Source organism: Phoca vitulina, unplaced genomic scaffold (genome assembly GCF_004348235.1).
Source record: "Phoca vitulina isolate PV1807 unplaced genomic scaffold, GSC_HSeal_1.0 scaffold49, whole genome shotgun sequence".
NCBI classification, from domain to species: Eukaryota; Metazoa; Chordata; class Mammalia; order Carnivora; family Phocidae; genus Phoca; species Phoca vitulina.
The window spans coordinates 11,049,186-11,076,529 of NW_022589752.1; the positions used below are offsets into that span (position 1 = coordinate 11,049,186).

General features: G+C 34.5%; 1 protein-coding gene across 1 annotated transcript in view; it reads right to left on the reverse strand.

Annotated features, from left to right (window-relative positions):
- The window catches only part of CPNE8 (copine 8), a 224,297-nt gene that overhangs the window by 163,615 nt on the left and 33,338 nt on the right, over positions 1-27,344 (reverse strand). The window contains exons 2-3 of the mRNA XM_032387471.1: positions 23,543-23,583; positions 22,072-22,118 (exon numbers count right to left, since the gene is read on the reverse strand). Coding sequence (XP_032243362.1) covers positions 22,072-22,118; positions 23,543-23,583 — 88 coding nt within the window. The remainder of the gene's footprint in view (positions 1-22,071; positions 22,119-23,542; positions 23,584-27,344) is intronic.

The following is a 27,344-nucleotide window of genomic DNA, read 5'->3' on the forward strand; positions in this document are numbered from 1 at the left end:
AAAAAAAAAAAAGAAGATAGCAGGAGGGAAGAATGAAGGGGGGGAAATCGGAGGGGGAGACGAACCATGAGAGACGATGGACTCTGAAAAAACAAACTGAGGGTTCTAGAGGGGAGGGGGGTGGGAGGATGGGTAAGCCTGGTGACGGGTATTAAAGAGGGCACGTACTGAATGGAGCACTGGGTGTTATACGCAAACAATGAATCATGGAACACTACATCAAAAACTAATGATGTAATGGATGGTGATTAGCTAACAATAAAAAAATTTAAAAAAAAATAAAATAAATGTCAGCATTCTGGCTCTAAATACTCATGCTAATGTTGGCCCCCTATCCCTAAAATTATTCTCCTTCATAGCACCTGTTTTTTCCTTCATAAAACTTATATTTTGTAATTATACTTTTATTTGTTTTATATTTCCCTCACTAGACAGTATGTTCCATGAAGGCACAAGACATACATACCTGTTTGATTTACACCTGTACAAAACTGAATAAATGATTAACTAAAGGACATCTATATTGTTCAAAGAAAAAAGAATCAAAGATCATGTATAGTATAATACCAATTTTGATGAAAATATATGTTTATATAGAGAGAGATAAAAATAGAGGAAGGTATACCAGAATGTACAAATTATCTTCTAATTTTTTATTATTATTTTTTATTTTTTATTTTTTTATTATTTTTATTTTTTATTATTTTTTATTATTTTTCATATTTATTAGTATTTCTGGGTTTTGCTAATTTCTTGCAATGAGTATGTTTTACTTTTAAAATCAGAAACAGGGGCACCTGGGTGGCTCAGTTGGTTGGGCGTCTCCCCTTGGTTTTGGCTAGGGTCATGGTCTCAGGACCATGGGATGAGGCCCCACACAAGGCTCTGTGCTCATTGCAGAGTCTCCTCGAGATTCTCTCTCCCCACCGCTCTCCCTCCCCCTCTGTCCCTCCCTCCTGCTTGTGCACACTGTCTCTCTCTTTCTCTCTTAAATAAATAAAATCTTTAAAAAAATTAAAAATATAAAACTTTAAGCAGTGTTACTGTTTTTTAATTCATTCTGTTATGAAAAATGAAAACTGGTAATAATAAGAAATCACAGATACATTATCTAGTTTAGCTCATGGGAAATATGTTGGTTCTTTCCCAGAGGCTGGAATATATTAGCTATCAACCAAATGATTAATCTTTTTGACTTGAAATGAAATTTGTCTCAGCTAATGCGTTACACTACCAAATAAGAAATTTCTAATTCCTTAGAAAATGGACAGTTGCATATAATTCTATGTAGATCAGAGGGGATTAAAATTTTAAGGAAAGACAATTATTAATAACATTTATCAATGGTATATACCCAGAAATAGCTACATCTGAAAGAACTGCAGCTTGTATCCTACAAAGTCTTCTTCTGAGTATCAACTATCCTGGATTGTCAGAAGTACCTACAAAGCTGATTACAGTAATCTCTGGCACAATGAACATATCCAAATATGTGGACAGTCAAGCCATTTTACATAATTATACAGTATTAAGTTTCATCATCCCATAATGAGAAATATGTGAGGAAAATGTTCTTTTACTCAACAAGTGTGAAAGTTTCAGTCATTTGAAAAAAGCATGTAAACTGTTAATTTTATTGGAACATAAAACACTGTTTCTTGTAAAACTTTAAAAAAAATAAGGAACAATTCACAATCAAGTCTGAGAGTTTTCTTTTGTTTTATACTTGAGCTAATCAGATAAATATCTACTTTTCCAGTTCAGGAACAAATCCTGCAGAAAATGATAGAATGGAAATATTCCTGATTTCTAAATCAACTAATTGTTACACTGCTTCAGAGGAGCAGTTCAGAGGAGCAGTACTAGAAGAACATTCATTTATTTATGGCACCAGGCAGATGAACTCTGTTTTGATAAAAATGTTCAGAAAGTTTTAATATATTGTGAAGGCCCAGACAGCCACCCAGGTCATATTCATGTGTCAACTGAAGTGAAAGTGATGAAGAAAAATGTCATCTGGACAAGTGCACATTCGTAATCTGGTTATTATATAAGAATTATATCTTAGTGCTGGTGATATACAGAGCATGGTCTCCAGAAAGTAGCCAGGAAGACTAGATAAACTGAGTATTACAAAGAGATTATTAAGATAAATTCAATAAAAAAGCTCAGTTTAGGACTATACATACATATCCAACTTGCATAAAGGATACAAAGCACAAGCACACACCCACACACACAACACCATTTGTACACATTTCCTCTTGAAAATTAAACACTTGGATTACCAGAAAATCCATGGACCTCCTCCTCTGAGGGAAAGAGATACAGTTTTGTCATGTAACTCATTATCCAATACTTTTTTTTTCTTTTTTTACGTATCAAAGATCTGAAATTCACTTAATTATAAAAAGACAAGTGGAAAATCTGAAAGCTTTATCTAGGTCTTAAATTATTATGGATCACTGAGATGTCATTATAGATGTAGATGTGAATGTAAATTCACACACAGAAAGAAAAAGGATATTTCACATACGTGGCTTTTATTCACTTTTTAGGATCTTCTGTTTTTATGAATGAACATAAATCATTAACCAACAAAAAAAGGACACCTTGATCACATCCCTATAATGGTCACACATAAAACGCAGAAAGGATTGGGATGCCTGGGTGGCTCAGTCGGTTAAGCAACTGCCTTCGGCTCAGGTCATGATCCCAGGGTCCTGGGATGGAGCCCTACATGGGGCTCCCTGCTCAGCGGGAGCTCCCTCTGCCTGCCGCTCCCCCTGTTTGTGCTCGCTCGCTCTCTCTCTGACAAATAAATAAACTTTTAAAAGTCTTTAAAAAGTAATTTAAAAATTCAAAAGAAAAGAAAAGAAAATACTGAAAATACTAAACTCCACCAATTTTTAAAATTATAGTGTTTTAAAACCTTGGTTAAAACATTTTAATATAATATCATACTCTAAAAAAATAACAATATTTTAAGATATTCCTATTAATTCTGTGATTAATGACATGTTTTACCATGTGAAGGAAAAAAAATGGACTCAATTTATCAGGGAGGTCCTTAATGGGGAATATGGGTTAATTTTTATCATGTATCAGCTAGGTTTTCATTTATGTGACAAAAATATTTTTTAAATGAACTGAGTAGATTATTATTTTAATCTACTTTATTATTTTAAATTAGATTGTTTTATTTAGGTTATTATCTAAATTCAATTGAAAATAAACTTAGAAATGTATTCACATCAACCCTGAAGTCTCTGAATACTTAAAAGCAGTTCTAGCCACAGATGCACAATAAATGTCGTTGATGCACATTCATTAGAAAGTGGGCAATTATTAATTTCATATACTCAAAACTAACTTTTGATCATTATCTTTAAAATCCTCCAAAGGAATAATTCCCAGATTTTTTTTTAAGAATTATTACATTCTATTACTGCCTTTCGTAAGATTTTGCAACATACTTTGTCCCCTTCCTAAAATCATTCTATACAATAGACCTTTAGGCATAGGTTTAGCACTGAGATTCTTAAATTCTCAATGTTTGTTTTTGTGAGCTTTATTCACTTTTTTTTTTTTTTGAGAACTTGGCAGGAAAACAGAAACATTGCAAAGCTAAGTCTGAGAATTATTTTCATTCAAAAATGATCAGAACAAACTTGCTTCTGTCAATGACAAATTAGGTTGTTTCAGACCAACTTTTCCCCTGAGAACAACTAGAAAAATCTGACAAAACATAAAATAATCTTTTTGGAGGCACCAGACAGCTAACAAAAAATTATACATGTGAAACCAAAAACCTGGAGAAAAGAGAAGCCAAAAGAGGGGCGCTGTATTTGAAAAACGTGATGGTTACTAACGAGGGCACGTACGGCATGGAGCACTGGGTGTTATACGAAAACAATGAATCATGGATCACTATATCAAAAACTAATGATGTATTGTATGGTGACTAATGTAACATAATAAAATTAAATTAAATTAAAAAAAGAAAAAAGAATAATGTAAAAGCCAAAATGGCTTATCAGATTGCATATTCAATATGAAAATTTTGTTTAAAATATTTTTTTCAATGTTTAAAATAAATACATTGTGGCAGGCAAAAGAAAAAAAAAAAGAAGAAGAAGAAGAAAAGAAAAAGAAGCAAACCAAACTGATTTCCACGGTCTCATCAAACTGGGGGAGACAACGGAGTTTTTAAAAATCATCAAAGGGGCTATATTCATGTTCACTCTATATTTCTTTCCACTTGTCAGTATGTTTAAGTTGTTTTTAATTGAGGGATTAAAAAAATAAGGTAACAAAAATTTTGAGTTGGGACCCTAAGAGGCTACCCCGGATGAATCAGAAGAGCAATCCTCAAGAAGAATGAAGCTCAGCTCAGAGGGAGTCAAATCTTTAACTGACTTAAGATAAACGTTTCCCAGCCTAGTTATCTCCCCAGAAGCAAAAGTAAACCCACTCTGGAGAAATATAAAATCATCCAAAGCCTCAAGTATATCGCTAAATTTTCTTATACAATATTCAGCAATAATTAACAGGCATGAAGACTTCTGCCTCCAGCTCCAAAGCAGTCACTTGTAACAGACCAACAGTCCAGTGGAGAACCAGAAAAGGTAGTGGATAAAACACAAAACTTTATTGTCTGATACTATCGTAGAGATGCAAAGGCACCCAAGAGCCGAAAGTCCCAATGCTAGAGAGAAGGGAAGTTAATTAATGTGAGCCTAACTTTTGCTTGGAACAAGCAGTGACAAAGAAAAAAAGCAAGTCCACATAAAAATGGGGAGAGAAGCAAAGCCAGGAAATCTCAGCAACAATGAGCCGTACTTTTGAAGACTACACAGCCGAACAGAAGTAGGAGCTTAGTAAAGTTAGAAAAGCTATCTGAACCCAGATTTCATTAAAATTTCAGGAAAATTAAAGGTGTCAAGGTCTAATTACATACAAAGTTACCATTAAAAAAAGAGAGATTAGAGAACAGAATAATATCTCTACAGGACATGAAAGTATGCCAAAAGATACAATCAAATGCCAAATTAAAACTGTTAGTATTTCAAATAGAGCCAAAACACATACAGACATGAAAGAATTGCAGAAATCAGAATTAGCAATACAGAGAAAGGAGGTGATATAAATCAAAGAGGAAATAGAGGTAAAATAAATAAAACAGCATCTTAGAAATGGAATAAACTAGTAAGGACGCAAGAGTAATCACAATAGAATAAAACCTTAACAGAAATTGGAAAGAAATATTTTTGTTTTTAAGAATCAAAAAGAAATGGGAAAAAAAAAAGGAGAGAAAGTAGCAAATACTCAATACAGGCAAAGTGGATCCAAATAACAGAAGTCCACAAAGAAGAAAATCATAACAAAGAACAGACAAGTATTAAAAACTGCAATTCATTAGCTCATGGCTTAAAGAAAGATAAAATTAGATTTTCTTCAGAGTTTTTGACAGAAATGTTTTATGACAGAACAAATGAGTAACATTTAATATACCTAAGGAAAGAAAATGTAATCAAAAGATTTTATATTCTTCATATTCAAAGGGCACAAATTGTTGTTGACATAAAAAAAAACAGATGAATATCATTCCCATGAGCTCTTCTAAAAAATCTACTAGCAACTGAGCTTTAGATAACCAAAATTACTACAGAAATATTGACATATGGAGTGGTAGTGAGCATTACTTATAGAACTAAGACTCAATTAGGTCTAAGAGAGAGAAAATAAAGCATGCAATGTCAATATGATCTGATAATGTTGATAGAATGCAACATTATTCCAACTAACAAGTGGAAAAATCCCAAAGATCCAAGCACTAAGCGTCAATGGTTGCTAACAGAAAAAAGAGGGAAAACAAGACATCATTTGCCTCCTACTGAAAGTTCACACCACCACCAACAGATTTGCCAAAGGAATTGAACCCGTGTCTTATCAACCTTCTGATAGAATCTGTCAAATTGTAGAAATACAAACAACAGAAAAACACATGATGAACTGCACCTTAAGCACATAGTCAATATCCTGTGGAACTATATATGTCAAACGGCCCAGTTTCTGTAAAGATAAGTTGTAAGAAAAACAAAGGAATGGAGGGAAAGCTATAGACTAAAAGAAAGAGAAAATACCACAACATTTTTTTGAAGTGTGCAAGACTAAACTATAATGTTGAGAAGTGGATAATAAAACCATAAACACACACACACCCCCCCACACACATATCATTACTCTTTGAAAACAGAGTGCTCTGATTGGGAAGGTCCATGGAAACAAATTCTGGGGTGCTGGCAAAGTTCTATTTCTTGACCTTGTTAATGGTAGATGGGTGTTTGCCTCCTAATAATTCACCAAGGTTTTCATTTTTTGTATTTGTTTCCAATAAACAAAAAAGTGAATGCCAAATAAGAGCATCTCCCCATAAAAACAACTGAGACAATTATTGACAACAAAACTGCAAAATTGCACCAACATAAATTTTAAAGGGAATTCTTCAGACAGAATTAAAATGCATATAGCATACAAATGCACAAAGAAATGAAGAGCACCTGGGCGCCTGGGTGGCTCAGTTGTTAAGCGTCTGCCTTCGGCTCAGGTCATGATCCCAGGGTCCTGGGATCGAGTCCCACATCAGGCACCCTGCCCGGCAGGAAGCCTGTTTCTCCCTCTCCCACTCCCCCTGCTTGTGTTCCTGCTCTCGCTATCTCTGTCTCTGTCAAATAAATAAATAAAATCTTTAAAAAAAATAAAAATAAAAATAAAAAAAAGAAATGAAGAGCACCAATAGAGTAAACATATGGAAAATAAAAAAGAATATTGATGATATAAAATTATAATAAACTATCCTGTGTGTTTATATTATATACAAAATTAACATCCATAACAACGACACCAAACATGGGAGGAAATGTAAAACCAAAATGTTTTAGGACTAAGCATTTTCCGGAAAGTTGTAACAAAACTAACTTATCAGATTCTAAAATATCAAGAAACTTTTATGCATATGTTGAACTCTTTAGGGTAACTACTAAGAATAGTAAAAGATAGTAAAACTAAAAAGTTAATATAAGGAAAAACAACTAATGCTAAAAAAATTATTGTCAAATCCAAAGAAGAAAAGAAATGAGAGATAAAGAATTTAAAATATATGAATAAAATTTAAAAAAATAAAAAAGAAACAGTAAAATGATTTTAACTGAAATATATTGGCAATTCCATTAATTGTAAATAATCTAAACACTTCAAAGAAGATAAATATTATCGACGTAGATGTATTTTTAAGCCCAAGTGTCTGCTGCTTACAAGAAACACACTTTAAATACAAAAACACAAGAAAATTAAAAGTAAGTCCAGGAGAAAAAAGACTGTGCAAACATCAAAGAAAAGAAAGCCAGATTAACTATTCAATATCATGCAAAGTAGAATTTAAGAAATATGTCCAGAGAAACAGTAAAAGCCCTAAACATCTTGCCTCCAGAAGTAAGGAACTGCTAAAAGAATGAGCAAGGGCACTTTTATTTATTTGTTTTTTAAGTAGACTTTTTTTTTCTTAGTTTCAGAGGTAGAATGTAGTGATTCATGAGATGCATATAACACCCCGTGTTCATTCCATCAAGTGCCCTCCTTCATGCCCATCACACAGTTACCCCATCCCCTCACCCATCTCCCCTCCAGCAACCCTCAGATTGTTTCCTAGAGTTCAGCATCTCTTATGGTTTGCCTCCCTCCCAATTTTCATCTAATTTTTTTTCCTTCCCTCCCCTATGTTCATCTGTTTTGTTTATTCAATTCCACATATGAGTGAAATCATGTGGTATTTGTCTTTCCCTGACTGACTTATTTTACTTAGCATAATGCCCTCTAGTTCCATCCACATCATTGCAAATGGCAAGATTTCATTCTTTTTGATGGCTGAATAATATTTCATTGTGTGTGTGTGTATATATATATATATATATATATATATATACATACATACATATATATACCACATCTTCTTTATCCATTCATCTGTCAATGTACATCTGCACTATTTCCACATTTTGGCGATTGTGGACCTTGCTGCTATAAACATTGGGGTGCATGTGCCCCTTCGAATCACTATGCTTGTATCCTTTGGATAAATACCCAGTAATGCAACTGCTGGATTGTAGGGTAGCTCTATTTTCAACTTCTTGAGGAACCTCCATACTGTTTTCCAGAGTGGCTGTAGCAGTTTGCATTCCCACTAACAGTGTAAGAGGGTTTCCCTTTCTCTGTATCCTCTCCAACACCTGTTGTTTCCTGAGTTGTTAATTTTAGCCATTCTAACCAGTGTGAGGTGGTATCTCATTGTGGTTTTGATTTGTATTTTGACTGGGGCACTTTTAAAAGACACAGAAGCCAACTTGAAAGTGCTCCCATTTGTCAAATTTGAGCCCCAAAATAAACAATAGTAACATATAAAACCACTGAAAAAGAAGAAACCATGAGTCTACACATATAAAATAAATGAATAAATTAAAAGTCTAGTGAGGAAACATATTTATATACTCTCAAAGCATCTCTCATTAACTACCTTCCCAACATAATTCCCAGAGTCTCCTCCCAAAATATTAACTACAAAAAAAGGAGTGTAACTTTTTGGTGGAGAAGGCTAGTAGACATTACTTTAATCAAGTGATCAAAATTAACCTAACCAAAACTGGAACACATCAAAACCCTGTGCCACCAGATGGGATACAACAAGAAGAACACAGAGTATCACCTCTGTGATATTTCATCCAAAGTTACACATGAGGGAAAATAGCACACTAAATCAAAATGAGAGAAATTCTATAATGTAGCTGACATTTCATTTTCAAAAGTGTCAAGGTCATCAAAGTTAAGGAAAGACTGAGGAAATATTCAAGATCAAAAAAGACCCCAAAAAATGACAACTAAGGCAACACGTAATTCTGAATGGAATCCATCTGCTTTAAAACACATTATTGGGACAACTGGTGAAAACTGAATAGGGTCTTAGGATTTGATGGTAGAAACATGTCAGTGTTAATTCCCTAAGTCTCAGTATTATATTATGGTTATGGATGAGAATGTCCTTTGTGCTATAAAGTATTCAAGTGCGGGGCGCCTGGGTGGCTCAGTCGTTAAGCGTCTGCCTTCGGCTCAGGTCATGATCCCGGGATCCTGGGATCGAGCCCCACATCGGGCTCCCTGCTCGGCGGGAAGCCTGCGTCTCCCTCTCCCACTCCCTCTGCTTGTGTTTCCTCTCCCACTGTCGATCTCTCTCTGTCAAAAAATAAATAAAATCTTTAAAAAAAATTTAAAAAGAAAATAAAGTATTCAAGTGCTATTGGGTCATCATGTTGGCAACCTATTCTCAAGTGGTTCAAAGGAAAAAAAATTCTTTCTATATGTGCAACTTTTCTGTAAATATAAGATAGTTTCAAAATTAAAAAAAAATACTTTGAATCTCAAAGCTAATGAAAGTACAACATACCAAAACTTGTTGATACAGTTAAAGCTCCTCTAAAAAAAAAAAAAAATATATATATATATAGCCTAAAATGCATATAGTAGAAAAGACAAATGACTAGAGGGGCACCTGGGTGGCTCAGTCGTTAAGCATCTGCCTTCGGCTCAGGTCATGATCCCAGGGTCCTGGGATTGAGCCCCGCATCAGGCTATCTGCTCAGCGGGAAGCCTGCTTCTCCCTCTCTACTCCCCCTGCTTGTGTTCCCTCTCTCGCTGTGTCTCTCTCTGTCAAATAAATAAATAAAATCTAAAAAAAAAAAAAAAAGACAAATGACTAGAAATAAATGTTGTTGTCTAAATCAAGAATTTAGAAACAGAACAAATTAAACCCCCAAAGTGTGGGGAAAAGTAACAAAATAATTGCAATAATCAATAAAATTTTAAAAAACTAAATTAAATAACCAATAAAGGCAAATATCAATTCTTTGAGAAGACTAGTAAAACTGATAAACCTTTATCAAGATGGATCAAGGGGGGAAAAAAGAGGGAAAATGCAAATTATTAATACCAGAAAGTAAAAAGAGCATCATTATAGATCATACAGAAATTAAACATATCATAAAAGTATATTACAAGAAAATTTATGCCAATAAACTTGAGAATTTGGGCAAAGCTAATAAATTCTTAGAACACAGCACACAAAACTGACAGAAGAGGAAATTGAAATCTTGAGTAAACATACATGTAAGAAAGGAAATGATTCTGAAGTTAAAATACCCACGAAGAAATATCCAGGCTAAGAATGCTTTAGCAGCAAAATTTTCTAAACATTTTAATTAAGATATGACATTAACTTTTCATACATTCTCTCAGAGAACAGAAAAAGTAAATACTTTCAAGCACATTTATTGAGCCCTGCCTAACCTAAACAACAAAATCTGAAGTCTATGACAAGAAAGAAGATTTATAGGTCAGTATCACTCATAACATAAATTCAAAATTCTAATAAGTATTAGCAAAGCATAGCAACCAATATATTTAAAAGATAACACATTATGAATCAGTTGGTTTTATTCCAGAAATATATTTATTTTAACTGAAAACCCAACATGTAATTCACACCACATTGACAAAATAAAGAAAAATAATATAATCATCTCAATGGATGCATACATGAAAACTTTACCCTTAAGACCAGGAACAAAACAAGGATGCTTCCTATCACCACCTTTATTCTACACTGTACAAGACTTGTCAGCACAAAAAATACCATGATTAGATAGGAAAAAAATAAAACTCTAATGTGCAGATCAGCATAGTTTATGCAGAAAACTTTTAAAACTCCACAAACCATTATTAGTAAGTTGAGCAATGCCACTTCAGAGTTATTATCCAAAAACTAAATTATATTTTATATATCACAATAAAAAATAAAAATGGAAAAATGATAAGTTACATTAAAATAAAAAATAGGGCGCCTGGGTGGCTCAGTCGTTAAGCGTCTGCCTTCGGCTCAGGTCATGATCCCGGGGTCCCGGGATCTAGTCCCACATCGGGCTCCCTGCTCGGCGGGAGGCCTGCTTCTCCCTCTCCCACTCCCCCTGCTTGTTCCTGCTCTCGCTGTCTCTCTCTCTGCCAAATAAATAAAATCTTTTAAAAATAAATAAATAAAATAAAATAAAATAAAATAAAATAAAAAATATTATATCACTAAAGTTAAATCCAACTAAAGATATGCAAGAGCTCTACATAAAAAACTATAACATCTTAAAAGAAACTAAAGGAAACTTAAATAATTAGAGGGGCACCCCTATTCATAGATTGTAAGTCATACTATTTTACATATTTCAATTCTCTGAAATTGATCTACAGTTTCAACACCATCTCAGATCTCATACTGTGTCTGTGTGTGTGTGTGCATGTGCATATATATGTATATGGGTAAGGTAGCAAATAAATTCCAAAATTTCTGTGGAAAAGTAAAAGCCTAAGAATATCTTAGAACAGGGTTCAGAAAATTACAGTCCCTGAGCCAAATCTGGCCTGCTGCCTATTTCATAAATTAAGATTCATTGGAGCATAGCCATCATCTAGCGTTCATATATTGTCCATGGCTGCTTCATGTTACAATGGCTAGAGAGACCACAGGGCCACCTCGCCTAAAATATTTACGCAGCCCTTATTTATATCCGGTTCTTTACAAGAAAAGAAAAATCCTAACATTTGGCCTTGAAAATCTTGAAGGAAAAAAAAAAACTACAAAGCACAAACAACCAGATTTAGTTATTGAAACAGAGTTATTAAAACAAAGTATACCACAGTAGAAACCTAACAAGGCCCTCACATATACAGTCATTTCATCTACGATAATGGTGATATGACTGTGCAGTAGAGAAAGGAAATCTCTTTAATAAATGCTCCTGGGTCAATTAGATGCCATATGGAATCAAAGTAAATTTTACCTTAAGCCATACCCAAAAATTAATCTCAGAGGAAGTGTAAATCTAAATATGAAAGTTAAAACAATAAAGCTTCTAGAATATAACCTTGGGAACATCTTCATGACCTTCAAAATAAGAAAGTTTCCTTAAACAAAAGCATAGCTCATAAAGGAATAGACTGCTTTGTCGACCTAAATTAAAATTCAGAATTTCTGTTCACCCAAATACACAGCCCAGAGAGTAAAAAACCATACTACAAAAGGAGACAAGACACTTGCAAGACATATAAGCAACAAAAATTCTTATCCTAAAGATATAAATAACTCCTAAAAATCAATAATAGGAAAAACGAACATGCGCATCATAAAAGATAGCCAAATGGTCATTAGGCCTACCAAAGAATGCTCAGCCACATTATCAGGAAGTTAAAATCCAAACAAGTTACCTTTGCACACTAACCAGAATGGAAAACTTTAAAAAGTCTTATAATAGAAAGCATTAACAAGAATGCTCTGCAATGAGAATGGCAGATGGAAAATTCTGGAAAATGATTTGGCAGTATGTACTGAAAATGAAAATATGCACACCAATGGAGGCATCACAATCACTGATTTCAAACTATATTACCAAGCTACAGTAGTCAAAATAGTATAGTATTGGCATAAAAATAGATACAAAAATCAATAGATCAGAATAAGGAGCCTAGGAATAAACCTATGCATATCAATTAATTTACAATAAAAGAGCCAAGAATAAACAATGGGGAAAGGACTGTCTCTCCAGTAAATGGTGGGAAAACTGGACTGCCAAATGCAAAAGAATGAAACTCTTATACCATATGCAAAAACTAATTCAAAATGGATTAAAGACTTGAATGTAAGACCTGAAACCATAAAATTCCTAGAAGAAAACATAGGCAGTAAGCAACAAACACAGGTCTTGGTGATAATTTTTTCAATAACATCAAAAGTAAAAGCAACAAAAGCAAAAATAAATAAATAGGAATGCATCAAACTTAAAAGCTTCTGCACAGCAAAGGAAAGCATCAAGAAAATGAAAAGACAAGTTACTGAATGGGAGCAAGTATTTGCAAATCATGTATCTGATAAGGGGTTAGTATCCAAAATATATAAAGAAGTCATTTAACTCAACAGTAAAAAAAAAAAATCAATCCAATTAAAAAATAGGGAGAGGATCTGAACATTTTTCCAAAGAAGACACACAAATGGCCAATAGGTGCATAAAAGGTACCCAACAACACTAATCATCAGGGAGATGCAAATAAAAACTATAGTGAGATATCACCTGTTAGAATGGCTTTTATCAAAAAGACAAGAAATTACTAGTGTCGGTGAGGACATGGAAAAAGGGGAACCTTTGTGCACTGTTGGTAGGAATATAAACTGGTGCAACCACTGTGGAAGACAGTATGGAGGGTCCTCAAGAAATTAAAAATAGAACTATCATATGATGTAGCAATTCCATTTCTGGGTATTTACCCAAAGAAAACAAAAATGCCAACTCAAAAAATATATGCACCCCCATGTTCATTGCAGTATTATTTACAATAGCCAAGATATGGATACAACCTAAGTGTCCATCAAGGAATGAATGGATAAAGAAGAGGTGATACATATATATGAAATATATTCTAATATTCTATATATAATATTCTATATCTAATATCCTAATATTCTATATAAATAGATATATATCTATATCTATGCATCTGTATATAGTCTAATACATATGTATTAGAATATTATTCAGCCATAAAAAAAGAAGGAAATCCTGCCATTTGTGACAAAATTAGTGGACCATGAAGGCATTATGCTAAGTAAAATAAGTCTGACAAAGACAAATATTGTATGATCTCACTTATATGTAGAATATTTAAAAAATAAATAAAAAATAAATTTCAAAAGCTCATAGGTACAGAGAACACACTGGTGGTTGCTACCAGAGGCAAGCGTGGGGAGTGAAAAATATGAGTGAAGAAGGTCAAAAGGTACAAACTTCCAGTTATAGAATAAATATCATGGGGATATAATGCACAGCATGGTGACTATAGTTAGTAACAACGGAATGTATATTTGAAAGTTGCTAAAAGAATGAACCTTAAAAGGTCTTACCACAAGGAAAAAAATTGTAACTCTGTGTGGTGATAGACGTTAATGAGATTTATCGTGGTAATCATTTCACAACATATGACAATAGAACCATTATGCTGTATCTGAAACTAATATATGTCAATTATATCTCAATGTTTTAAAAATGAAAATATGTATAACCTATGGCTTAGAAATTTTACTCCTACATATACAAACAATAAGAATAATAAATATATAAAGATAAGTACAAGAATGTTCTAATCAGTTAATCATAATATTCAACAACTGGGAACCCAAATGTCTATCCAGAGTAGCATGGATAAATAAATTGGGGTATATTCATAAATAGAAAACCATACAGCAAAAAATATGAACAAACTATTACCACATACATGGATAGACTTCCAAAGCATAACTGTGAGTTATGAAACTAGACACAAATAAATATATACTATATCATTCTATCTATATAAGGCTTAAGAATAGAAAAAATTATCCTATAGTGCTATAAGTCAGGATAGTTGCTTAATTTGGGAGGAGAGAAGGCCACAATCAGAATTGCTGGATTGTAGAAGGTTCTATTTGTGATGTGGTGGTGGTTACATGGATGTGTTCACATCTAATAAATTATTGTGCTGTATTATTTTCCCCTTTGTTCAGGTATGTTTTATTTCAATAAAAAGGTATATTAAAAACAGAACAGAAATTCAGCCATAATAAAAAGGAAATTAATTCTGCCATTTGCAAGACAACATAGATGAAATTTGAGGGCATTATGCTAAGTGAAATAAGTCAGCCAGAAAAAGGCAAATACTATATGATCTCATTTATATATGGAATCTAAAAAAATCAAACTCATAGAAACAGGACAGACGAGTGGTTGCCAGGGGCGGCAGGAATGGGCAAAAGTGGTCAAAGGATACAAACTTCCAGTCCCAAGATGAGTAAGTTCTGAAGATGTGATGTACAACATAGTGACTATAGTTAACAATACCATATTATGTATCTGAAAGCTGCTAAGAGAGTAGATTTTTAAAATTCTCACCACAACACACACACACACACACACACACACACACACACACAATCATATTGAGATGATAGATGTGTTAACTCACCTTATTTTGGTAATCATTTTGCAATATATATACATAAATTACTACATTGTATGCTCTAAACTTACATAATGTTATATATCAATTAGATCTCAATAAAGCTGGAAAAAATAAAAAATAAGAACAGGAAAAAAAATAACTCAAGAGACCAAAATTACTCTGGATTTGTTTTTCAAGTATTAATCAGCAAAGTTCTATTGAAACTATGATTCCCGTTCAATTGGTCACAGAATATTCATAGAGTTAAAAGACTTTAACTGAGCCATATAAAGAAAGGACAACTTAAATTAAGCCACAGCTTCTAACCATCTGTAGCTAGGAATATTTGCAAAACTACGTCATGTCCTTTTCTAAACAAAAAAAGTTCAAGGCTCATAGGTCTCTTTCCAAAACCAGGAGGGTTGACCTTGGGAATTCAAATGTATAGAGGATTTTCCTGAGGGGCACACAAAATATTTTTGCTAAAATAGTAATGCCTTAAGACTGACTATACATACCATAGAAGATATTGGTATTCCAAAATAATTTTTTATTTCTTTTTTTATTATTATGTTATGTTAATCACCATACATTACATCATTAGTGTTTGATGTAGTGTTCCATGATTCATTGTTTGCATATAACACCAAGTGCTCCACGCAGAACGTGCCCTCTTTAATACCCATCACCAGTCTAACCCATCCCCCCACCCCCACCCTTCTAGAACCCTCAGTTTGTTTCTCAGTGTCCATAATCTCTCATGGTTCGTCTCCCCCTCTGATTTCAACCACATACCACACAAGTGTTCTTGTAAGAGAACTTCCAATGTCTTCTGTTACAATCCCCTCAATGAATCTCATTGGAGAAGTCATGATACACATTGTGAGAATCCTTCAAATGTCTATGAGAAGAATATAATCTCTGCAGACTGAATGTTTAGCAGTATTCTGTCATTAAGATCTTTTTTAAAAAAAGAGAAAAGAGGGCGCCTGGGTGGCTCAGTGGGTTAAGCATCTGCCTTTGGCTCAGGTCATGATCCCAGGGTCCTGGGATCAAGTCCCGCATCTGTCTCTCTGCTCAGCGGGGAGCCTGCTTCTCCTTCTCACTCTGACTGCCTCTCTGCCTACTTGTGCTCTCTTTCTCTGTCAAATAAGTAAATAAAATCTTTAAAAAAAATGAAAGAGAAAAGAAAACTAAACACAACAGAAATGTTCAGTTGCTCTGCAGCATGAATCCAATAGTGAAGGCAGTTATCAGTAGCCATACAAGACCCTCCTCAGGGCCTCAGCAACAGGGCCTGCCTAAAGATTGTGGGGAGCTTCCTGTTCTGTATCAATAACTTTAGCTGGTTCACTCTAGTATTTCTACAGGACAAGAAGGAGAGAATGAAACTAGTATCCCCTAAGCTTCAAGAGGTATATATGTTTTCAACGGATGCTGTAATTCAAATTCCAAAATATGTAGTTAAAGTTGTGATAGGGAGCAGCAGAACGAGCACTGGGATCTCATAATTAGTTAGCATACCACACAAATGTTCTCATTTGAAAAATGTGAACTTCATACCAAATGATCTAAAGGGGTTCTTCCAACTCGTAAGTTTTGAAACCATGAGAGTTATGTGTGTGCCTATATTTGAGGGTATCCTCAAATTTATCCTTTGAGCAAATATTAACTGAGCACTTTCTAAGAACAGAACCCTATCCTAAATGCCATAGTGCAGAAGGTTGACCCTTAAGGAGCACTGAGTTAAAAAGTGAAGCTGAGACATATAAGAGAGTAAGTTCACAAAAAAGACCTTGATGTTTATTGAATGATATAAAGTAGAAGGTGACAAGGACCATGAGAAAGACATAGAAATTATGGGATTTTAATGGTGCAAGGTGGAAATTCTAGTTAAGTTTAGAAAAGTCCAATAGGTAAGGTACCATTCATGAACAATATTCTCATCCTTTCTGAATATGTTTGTGTGTTTATATATTATACATATATGATTCGGTATGGAGATGAATAAATGTTAAAACAGCTCAGTGTCAGAGGAATGGTTCAGAAGCAGAGACAACATTAAACCATAGTAATCAACATGTGGCAGTAGATTATTGTCAAACTACGATCACTGTGGATTACATAAACTTCAGTTTGCTTTTTTTCATCACATACTAACTTAGGGAATCTGAAACCATTTCTATAATTTTAAATGTTTAAGAGTAATTCACAAAAGAGATTACCTTTGGATAACTAAAATTTAACTCAAATAAGTTAATTGCAACATTTTCAGAACCTCTCAAAGTTAAGTGTGCATCCTCAAGGATAATACTTTGCCATTTCCACTTGCCACTAAGAGGTTTTCATATTTTCATCATTCATGACACTTAAGTATCATTTCTAGCTCCAAAATTGTTATGCACTGAAATATACTTTTAGTTTTAAAAGATCGATTACTTCAAGAGCTCTTGATAATTCACAATCATTAGAACTTATAGAAGACATTCAGGTAATTCTAACTGTGTCAGATAAAATTTTTAAATTGCAGATTTCAACTACAAATCAATTTTAAATATTTTCTCTATCTCTTTATTTGGAGCATTTGTTTCAACATAGTTTAAACTCTTTTTCTTTTTTTATTACTCCTAACTATCTAAAGGTAACTCATCCCAGAACACAGAATCATATAGCTTGTAACTACATACTTCTCCGGACTACAACTAAATTCAAAAACAAATACAACCACTATATTACTGATACAGTGTTGATACCTAAATCAGGACAGTGATAGTAAGACACACTGGAGTTGCTGGTAAAATTCTCCAACCATATTGTATGCTCCTTGAAGCAGAATACTGTCTATTTTAAAATCTTATCCACCACTACAGCTACAAAACAGGCACTCAAAAATATGTCAAACTGATAAATGGGTGGATATATTTAAAGTTATTAATAAAGCATCAATAATATTGTTTTACTTGTCTGATTCCAAATATCCTGAGAGTAGTTACCAGAGTGGTTTTGCTGTTATCTTGTAAAATAATGTTCAATACTTAAAAGTTAATTAGAAGAGCTGAAAAAATGACTAGAAAATTCTTTGGAACTCTCTAGTCTCATAAAAAAGCAGACTTGTAAGGAAATTAGAACTAACTGAGTCCAATTTCATTCCTGATGAATTAGTCCATCCCCTGTTTAAATACTTCCAGAAACAGGACATCCACTAGAGCGCCAGCATACAGCTCTAGGAAACCCATTCCACTGTGGGATACTCTGTGTTACAAAGGTCTTCCTCACAGGGGTGCCTGTGTGCCTCAGTCGGTTGAGCGGCTGCCTTCGGCTGGGGTCATGAATCCAAAGTCCCAGGATCGAGCCTCAGGATGGGCTCCCTGCTCAGCAGGGAGTCTGCTTCTCCCTCTCCCTCTGCCCCTCCCCCTGCTTGTGCTCTGTCTCTCTCTCTCAAATAAATAAATAAAGTCTTAAAAAAAAAAAAGTCTTCCTCACAGTGGCTTAAACAATGTCTCTTTGTCTCTCCATCCTCTGAGCCAAATTTTTTGCTTCATCCTTTTTTGTTTCAATATCAAGTAAGTATACTCCCGTTTCTAAATGAAAATACTTTTTTAAATTTTTTTTTTTTTTTTTTTTGAGAGAGATTGAGAGAGAGAGAGAGCGCAAGAGGGGGTAGGGTTAGAGGGAGAAACAGACTCCCCGCTGAGCAGGGAGCCTGATGTGGGACTCAATCCCGGGACTCCGGGATCATGACCTGAGCCGAAGGCAGTCGCTTAACCAACTGAGCCACCCAGGCACCCAAAATGAAAATACTTTTAAGAGTTTGAAGACATTTATTATGACTAGTCAGGGTCTTTGCAATTTTTAGATTCAACATTCTTTATTCATATGGCATAGCTTCTATCCCTTTCTTCAAGATGGTAGCCCTCCTAAAATACATAGTGGGCATTTTGATGGTCTCAGATGGAGAGCTGAAAAGTAACACTCCAGATCTCCTCCCACCAGAGCAAAATACAATAGTATTTGATTGAATCACATGAAATTGCCAACACTCAACCATTTTTGACCTACAAAAATGACAATTTCATGTAGTTCAACATAATAGCATTATCTTCTTTGATGTAAGCACTGCACATCCATCAATGCGTCCTCAGATTGCATTAGCTTTTTAGCAGCTGTGTAACACCACTGCTTCATATTAGGTTTGAGGCCAACTAATCCCGTAGGTCATTTCCCCATCAACTGCTGGGCTTATGCAATGAATTTTACAGAATTTTATAATGCAGGAATTTACTTACCTGCCACTTACCAGTTTTGTTATCCTTATAAAAGCTTTTTGATCTCTTAGGGTCCCAATGTATCCTGAATCATATAATATTTCCTATGTGCCAGACACTGTTATCAGTGGTTCACATTTGATCTTCACAACCACTGTATGAGCTAGAATCATTATCATTTTCCACATCACAGATGAGGAAACAGACACTGAGAGGTCAAGTGCACACCCTTAACCACTACATCACCTGACTCTCAAAATAAGGAAACTGTCTTTCTCAAATGGTTTTGTGGCGATTTAATAATATATATAATGTATTTAATTTTTTCACACCTTTCCTTTATCCAGCAAGTTCAATTAGCCACTAAATACAATGAATTTTAGCTCCTAAATGTTTATCTCTTGCATCTGGTACTTCCTTTCTATTCTTCCAGACTATTCTCCAGTTACTAACACTTTTAACTCTTCTGAAATGCTGTCTATTAAAATTGCCTCTTAACTGGTTTCTCTTCATCTTCACCCATCTGCTTCTATCCACACTATATAACTCTGGGTCCTATTTCTCATCACTTTCTCAACTTCTACTTTGTTTTTATACCCCCTTTGAGTATTACTTCCTCTTACTAACTCTTTCTACTCCTTCAAGGAGAAAAAAAATAAACAAGCAGAATATTGTTTTCTGTCTTATTTTATTACTATGCTATTTTCCCTGAAAAGGAGGCCTTCTTTCCTCTCATTCAGAGGCAAGCTTAAATAAGAATAAAGCCCAAAAATCAATTTATAAAATTTCCTTCCATTAACAAAACCAGACGTGAATGTTGGGATCAGGTCAGGATTCTGCAAAGCAAGGTGGTCTAACAGCAGAGGCTCTGGAGCCAGATGGCTAGGGCTGAAATCCCCACTCTGTTATTTATAACTGGGTAACTTTTGTCCTGTCACTTGAGCTTTCTGTGCTTTAGTTTCCTCATGTGTAAAATAAGGATTATAATAGCATCACTTCTTAAGGTTATTGTGCAAACAATAAATTGGCCAATATATCTAAAGGGTGAGAATGGTAGTTGGTATAAAAGATCTTGTATAGGCAATAGGAAAGCCTCATCACTAGGGATCTGCATAGGCCCAGATGCCTGGTCCCGTACCTTATGAATACTTATCTCAGTTCCTTTATTGGTCCCTCAAGTAATGTTATTTTCTGAACACTCCTGGTAAGTGCTCATCCCCAGCTAGCTTGACTCTTATGGTCAGTCAGCAGTTCCACTGGATTGCCCCAGGCCTTTGAGAAAGGGAACTCTAGAGCAAATGATAAGAAACAGCCTATCTTTTTGGAAAATAATCAAAGGAATAATTAGAGGAACAAGAAAGAGGAGCATGGACTCAGGAGAATGTTCTAACATACAAGACAAAAGATAACATAGGTCTGGATGAAGGAGGTGACTCATTTGAGTTTTTTGTTTTTTTGTTTTTTGTTTTTTGTTTTTAACAAAAGAGAATTCACACCACTGGATAACTGATAAATAAAGAAGGTGTGGGAAGGAAAGTCAAGATGGCTGCAAAACTCGCAGTCTGGTATTTTGGCTGGTGATGTTATTAGCTGTATGTGGAGCAAAGACGCAGCAGCGATAGGATAGAGCTGATGAAATTACCATCAGGTATGTAGAGTTTGAGATAAAGCTCAAATAACCACATGGAAATGTCTAGGAGCAGTTAAATATGAAAACCTGGTGCTCAGCATCCCGCTGACCCACTGTCAGTAGGGACAACTTCTGAATTGGCTTATTCTGCCAGTTTTGAGATTAAATTACAATGACCTATTCTTATCTTCTCACAGTTGAGACACACCGGTAAGATGGCTGGCTGCAAAGCAATCTATGGCAACAAATAGCACAAATCTCACTGGGGAAATCTCACCAGGAACTGTAACCTCATTAAGACAATGCACTAACTTCCTAGGATAACCAGCAACTACAAGCAGATAGAAATGTCTTTTATTTTAAATAAAATAAAATATGATCCTCTCCAGTGATCATCCTTCCATTTGAACGTGGAGATACTCTAGAATACAAATTAACTGAAACAATAATTCTGCCTCCTTGCTTTTATTTCATTAAACAAAGTATGTTTGTGTTGTGATGAGCGCTGGGTGTTACATGCAACTAATGAATCGTTGAACACTACATCAAAAACTAATGATGTACTATACTCTGGCTAACTGAACATAACAATTAATAAATAAATAAGTAACAAAGTATGCTTGTATTAGGAAACTGAGTTTCTACTTTATTTTCAAATAACAAGTTACTAACTGGCAAAGCGCAGGTGATAGTTGATATCAAACACCACACTTAAAACCCCTTAAAGCAATATTTTATAACCATCAGCAGCTGACCTCTAAAAGTGAGACTACGTCTAGCCTTCAATTATGTAAGGATTGCAACACATTAAATTTACTTTACACTGAGGGAAATACAAGTTTCAAGGCTAGAATATTCTACAGGAAGGTCATAAATCAGACAAACATTGAGGATTAATAAAAACAAACACAAAGATTACTCTCATAAATTAAAAAAATGCAATCTTTGGGTTGAAGAAAACTTAAAATAGCTAAAATCAGGGAAGTATCATCTTGACCAAATTGTAACTTAGACCATATTTTTCAGCACAATGATATTTTAAAAACTGTTAATGCTTACCTCTCTCCATTCTTTATTTCCAACTCCTTGCACATATAAGACACAAACTATAAGAGAAGAAAAAGTAAATATATAAATGTGTTTTATAAATATATGAATGTATATAAATTATTCCTGGCCTTACTCTTGTAAGAAAATTGCTAGTAAAACATCAAATGACTAAAAACTTTTGCAAAGAAACAAAAAGCTGTATCAGATCTTTAGAACCTAACGTGCATAGACCGAGGCACAAAAACACAAAATAATTATTTGCTAATGTCTTCATCTACATTATACTACAGATACACATAAGTTTTTAAACTATAGTTTAACAGTTTAAAATATTTCAGTATGTTACTAGACATTAGTCAAGCTCTTCCTAAGATACCCATAATGCTCAACCATCACAGGAAGGACAATCTGGAGCATATCATCCTCTACATTTAATATTTGCAACTCCCACCCTCAATATCTATAAACAGGTAAGAAATCTTGTCAACCACAAAAAGAAGTCACAAAAAGAGAAATGAAGTGTTTGGGGTAAAGATTAAGGGATAAAAAAAAAAAGTCCCACTCATTTGTCAAGTGAGCCCCAGAAATTTTTAATACCCACAAACTGTAATGCCTTTCCCCAATGACTACCTCAAAAATTCTAACATCTCACAAAACCTCCCCCCTGTAGTTAACCCACATTTGCCCATATATTTGTAGAGATGCAGAGTTGCAGGATATAAATTTCTAACTATTGCAAGAATGGAAACACTTGTTGATGTATACATTAATGTTGCTGTTTTCTAATTTAAACTTTCTCATTTTACAAGTTATCTCCAATTTTTTAATATACATAATTAGGAATCAAAAAATTGTGTTCATCCAAAACAATTTTATATATTTCTCTTGGTTAAGCATGCCTTTACATGCTCTTTTTATTTACAAAAAAAGAAGGAAAAGTATTACTCTGGGACTAAATCACTTAAAATTATGGTCCATTGTGGTCACCTTTCAAATATAATTTCTATCATATGCCATACCATGAGGTTTTGGGTTTTTTTTTTTTTAAAGATTTTATTTATTTATTTGACAGAGAGAGAGAGTGAGCACAACCAGGGAGAGGGGCAGGCAGAGGGAGAGGGAGAAGCGGGCTCCCTGCTGAACAGGGAGCCCAATGTGGGGCTGGATCTCAGGACCCTGGGATCATGACCTGAGCGGACCAACCAACTGAGCCACCCAGGCGCCCCTGGTTTTAATTTCAAAGTGAACTATCTTACATTTGCATTTTCATCTTATTCTCAAAGTGCTAAGCAACTCCCTCTCTTTAGCCAGACTACTGCCCAGGTAGATGAGAATGCAGGGCTTGACACCATCCCCCTTCTTGCTTTCTGTGCTTTAAAACAAATATTTAAACAAGAACTGTAAGTTTCATACAATTTTTGCAAAGTCAGGTTAGAAAAATAAGTAGACTGTTTCAAAAAAACAAGTAATAGATACTTACTTGGATCAGATTTAGAGAATGTATCTCTGTCAAGAAGATTTCTGTTGAATAAAAGAAAATGTTAGATGAATATACGGCCAAAATATTTATATGAATACATAAATGTATATAAATATATAAACTTTTTATATATTATATGTAATATATGTGTACAGCACATATTATATCTGTGATATATATCTGCATTATGTATTATATATGTATATTATATATATATACATGATTAAATAAAAATTTGCTAAATATGTGCTTGTACTTATTCAAAGTAAACGTCACTTAAGTTCAGGAAGCCGGGGTAAGGGAGGCCTATTTGCTCAGCCTGGTACTGTAGCTGGTCCATGACAAGACTTTCCACATTCTAAGATTAAATTTTGAGAGATTTAAGTGTTTCAAGTTTCCTTTTATCCCTTCATTAATCAGTATACAGATGGTCAGAAATCTTTCCTGAATTGAATTATTAGTTATTACTGATACAAAATTGTTTGGGATTCAGAGCACATGATCACATTAGTCCACACAGTTAGAAGGCAACAGTGAAGCGCCATCTATTGACATTTCTGTGACATCAATTCGAAGGAGTTTTATATTGCTACTCTGGTTTGAGAATTTACATTGTATTGATGTTTACTGAAGATTTTTTCAGCGGAAAAAAAAAATTTAAAAGGTGGACAAGGCCATTATTAGCATCTATTTCTTCTGACTTACAGATATTTCCATATCTAAACCAGAATAAAAGTGGAAAATCAGAAACTGTGGAAGTCTGGATTCCTCTAGTATTGGGCTATCCCATTTACATTCAATGGTAGTAATGCAGTCCTATACTTTATGCTCATAACAATAACCCTGAGTAATCAAAAAAAATTAATTCAGTGTGCCCTGATTAATAAGACAATTGGAAAAATTTCCATCTAAAATGGATTATTTTCCTAAAAATGATAATTTGAAGCTATACCCCTGTATGAAAAAATCTGGCTACCTAGAATGATGACTTGAATGTTCCAAAAGTTAAATTTGTCCTTCTTATTCATCCTTTCTTAATTGGTAATAACTTGTAAGAACAAATTACATTTTTATGCTTAATACTTATACCAAAAATCTCATGTTTAAACTCTCTTATTCCTCCACCCAAGACTACTACTCATGTGCATTTATCTGTACTGCCCATGGTATTTGAAAGGCCTTTTTAAATATCAATGTGATATCCTTTCTTATTTCAGGTTCTCAAAAGTTACTGCTTCTATGGAATGACTGTACAATAAGAAAATAAAAACACAGTCAACAGAACAATGCAGCACAGACCAAAATAAAAGAAAATGACATTATGTCTTGAAATATTCCTAAAAAGAGAAAATATAAGACATATTTATATTTGGAATCAAGTCAACTTCAAAGGCCACTAGCCAGAAATCAAATTAAAATAATCCTTCTGTGGGGCACCTGGGTGGCTCAGTCGTTAAGCGTCTGCCTTCAGCTCAGGTCATGATCCCAGGGTCCTGGGATCGAGCCCCACATTGGGCTCCCTGCTCTGCGGGAAGTCTGCTTCTCCCTCTCCCACTCCCCCTGCTTGTGTTCCCTCTCTCACTGTGTCTCTCTCTGTCAAATAAATAAATAAAATCTTTAAAAATAAATAAATAAATAAAATAATCCTTCTGTACCATAAGCAGACATTGTGACTCCAGCAATCGTTAGCAAACAGTAAATTAAAACATTTCCACTTGAAAAATTACTGTGATATATATTTACAAAGGTGGTTCTACACTTAAGTGGAAGTTCTTCAGCCCCTCCCGTATCTTCAGCCTTTTGCTCATTAGTGTCCTTAAAAAATGTAATTCAGCTCTTTCTTACAGAATTCGTGATAATCTAGGAGAGATAACAGTGCAAAATATTGCAACGTGGTTGGGATTCAAAAACTATGTTATACACATATTTAAAAGAAAATAATGTGATTTCACTGTCTCTTTAAAAAAAAAAAAAAAACCCTACAACTTTTAACACCAAATATAAAGTAATGGATTTCTAACAACAATAAAAATAAATATCTTTAACCATAGATTCTTTTCTTCTCGCCATTATGAATCATAATATACATGGTAAGATCAAATAAACAAAGAAACAAAAAAATCTTGTATCCTTTATATGGTAAGAAATAAAACTCCATAATCTTTTTATAAATTAGCCCCTGAAATTAGCAACTTAACTTTCCCATTGCTGTTTGACAATAAATTTCATCAATAAAATTCAAACATAAACAATGTCAAAAGTTTGGAAAAGGCAAATATTCTTAAATAGTATATATACTATAAAAGACCAGTGATTATCAAAATTCATCATAAAGTTTGGGATGGTGATAGAAATGAAGATTTTTTTTTTTTAAAGATTTTATTTATTTATTTGACAGAGAAAGACACAGCGAGAGAGGGAACACAAGCAGGGGAAGCAGGGGAGGGAGAAGCAGGCTTCCCACAGAGCAAGGAGCCCGACACGGGGCTCGTCTCTGGGATCATGACCCGAGCCGAAGGCAGACGCTTAACAACTGAGCTACCCAGGCACCCCTGAAATGAAGATTTTTACCTTTTCAATATCTTATTAGAAATAAATCATGTTCACATTAAGTAAAATAAGATCGGTCTTATTGTGAAGGCTGTTTTATAAACAAGAGACCAAGCTGAGGCTCAGAGAGACTGAATAAATGAGTAAGAACACACACAGCCCAGTATCATCCAGTGGAGTCAGCCCTCTGAATCTGACTTCTCTGTTCTTCACAAAATGCCATACTGTCTGGAGAAGTCCAGAAGAAACAACTTATTTACCTATAAGTGTTGGAAATATGGAAGGCCCCCCATTACACCTATTGGTTGAGCCACTAGAGTATCAAATAAAATAAATTCCTGTCCAAAGACCAATATGAAGAGCAATACTGACTACAGAATGGAGACAAATAGACCAAACATAATTGTATTTATTCATAGAAAAATATCTTTGCTTCCTATATGAGGCACTGTAAAAAATAATAATAATAATACACACCACTCATCAGTTTTTATGTGGGAAAGTTACACTTCCTTCCATAGAGTTGGGAGGACGATAATTTTACGCCTGTAAGTTTACACTGTGAGGTTGCACTTCAACAGTAGTTTAAAAATCCTGAACGTAACTTTCAATTCCTTAAATCTAGATATAGCCACAACAAGGAAGAGAGCAAACTCCTGTAAAGAAATTATGGAAAAATACAGTACATGAGTAAGAAAACTTACATGAAGAAATAAACTAATCAAAATTATAATCTGTGTAGAAACGCTCGGTCACAGGCTGGGTGAGCACGGAATGTGGCCGGAGACCGGGGAGATGGGAGTGATTGACTGCTTTCCTCTGGGGGCACACTGAGGAGTGGGGCTCCGAGTTCTCCGCTACTCCGTGGCGGAGATTGGGAGGCCGCCATTTTCACTCTCGTCCTCCAAAGCTTTATGGAAAGCTTACAGGGAACAAAAGCTCCTGAGAGCAAACCCGAGCAGATTACTTAGCCCGGACCCGTCAAGGGCGGGGCAATTCTGCCTCCCGCAAAGACATTTGGGAACCACAGCAACAGGCCCCTCCCCCAGAAGATCAGCGAGAACAGCCAGCCAAGACCAAGTTTACCGATCAATGAGAACGGCAGAACTCCAGCGCTAGGGGAATACTGCACATAGAAATCATGGCTTTTTCCCCATGATTCTTTAGTCTTTCAAAGTTAATTTTTTTTAACTTTCCTTTTTTTTTTTTTTGAATTTTTCTTTTTCCCTTTTTCTTTTTTTTTTTTTTTTTT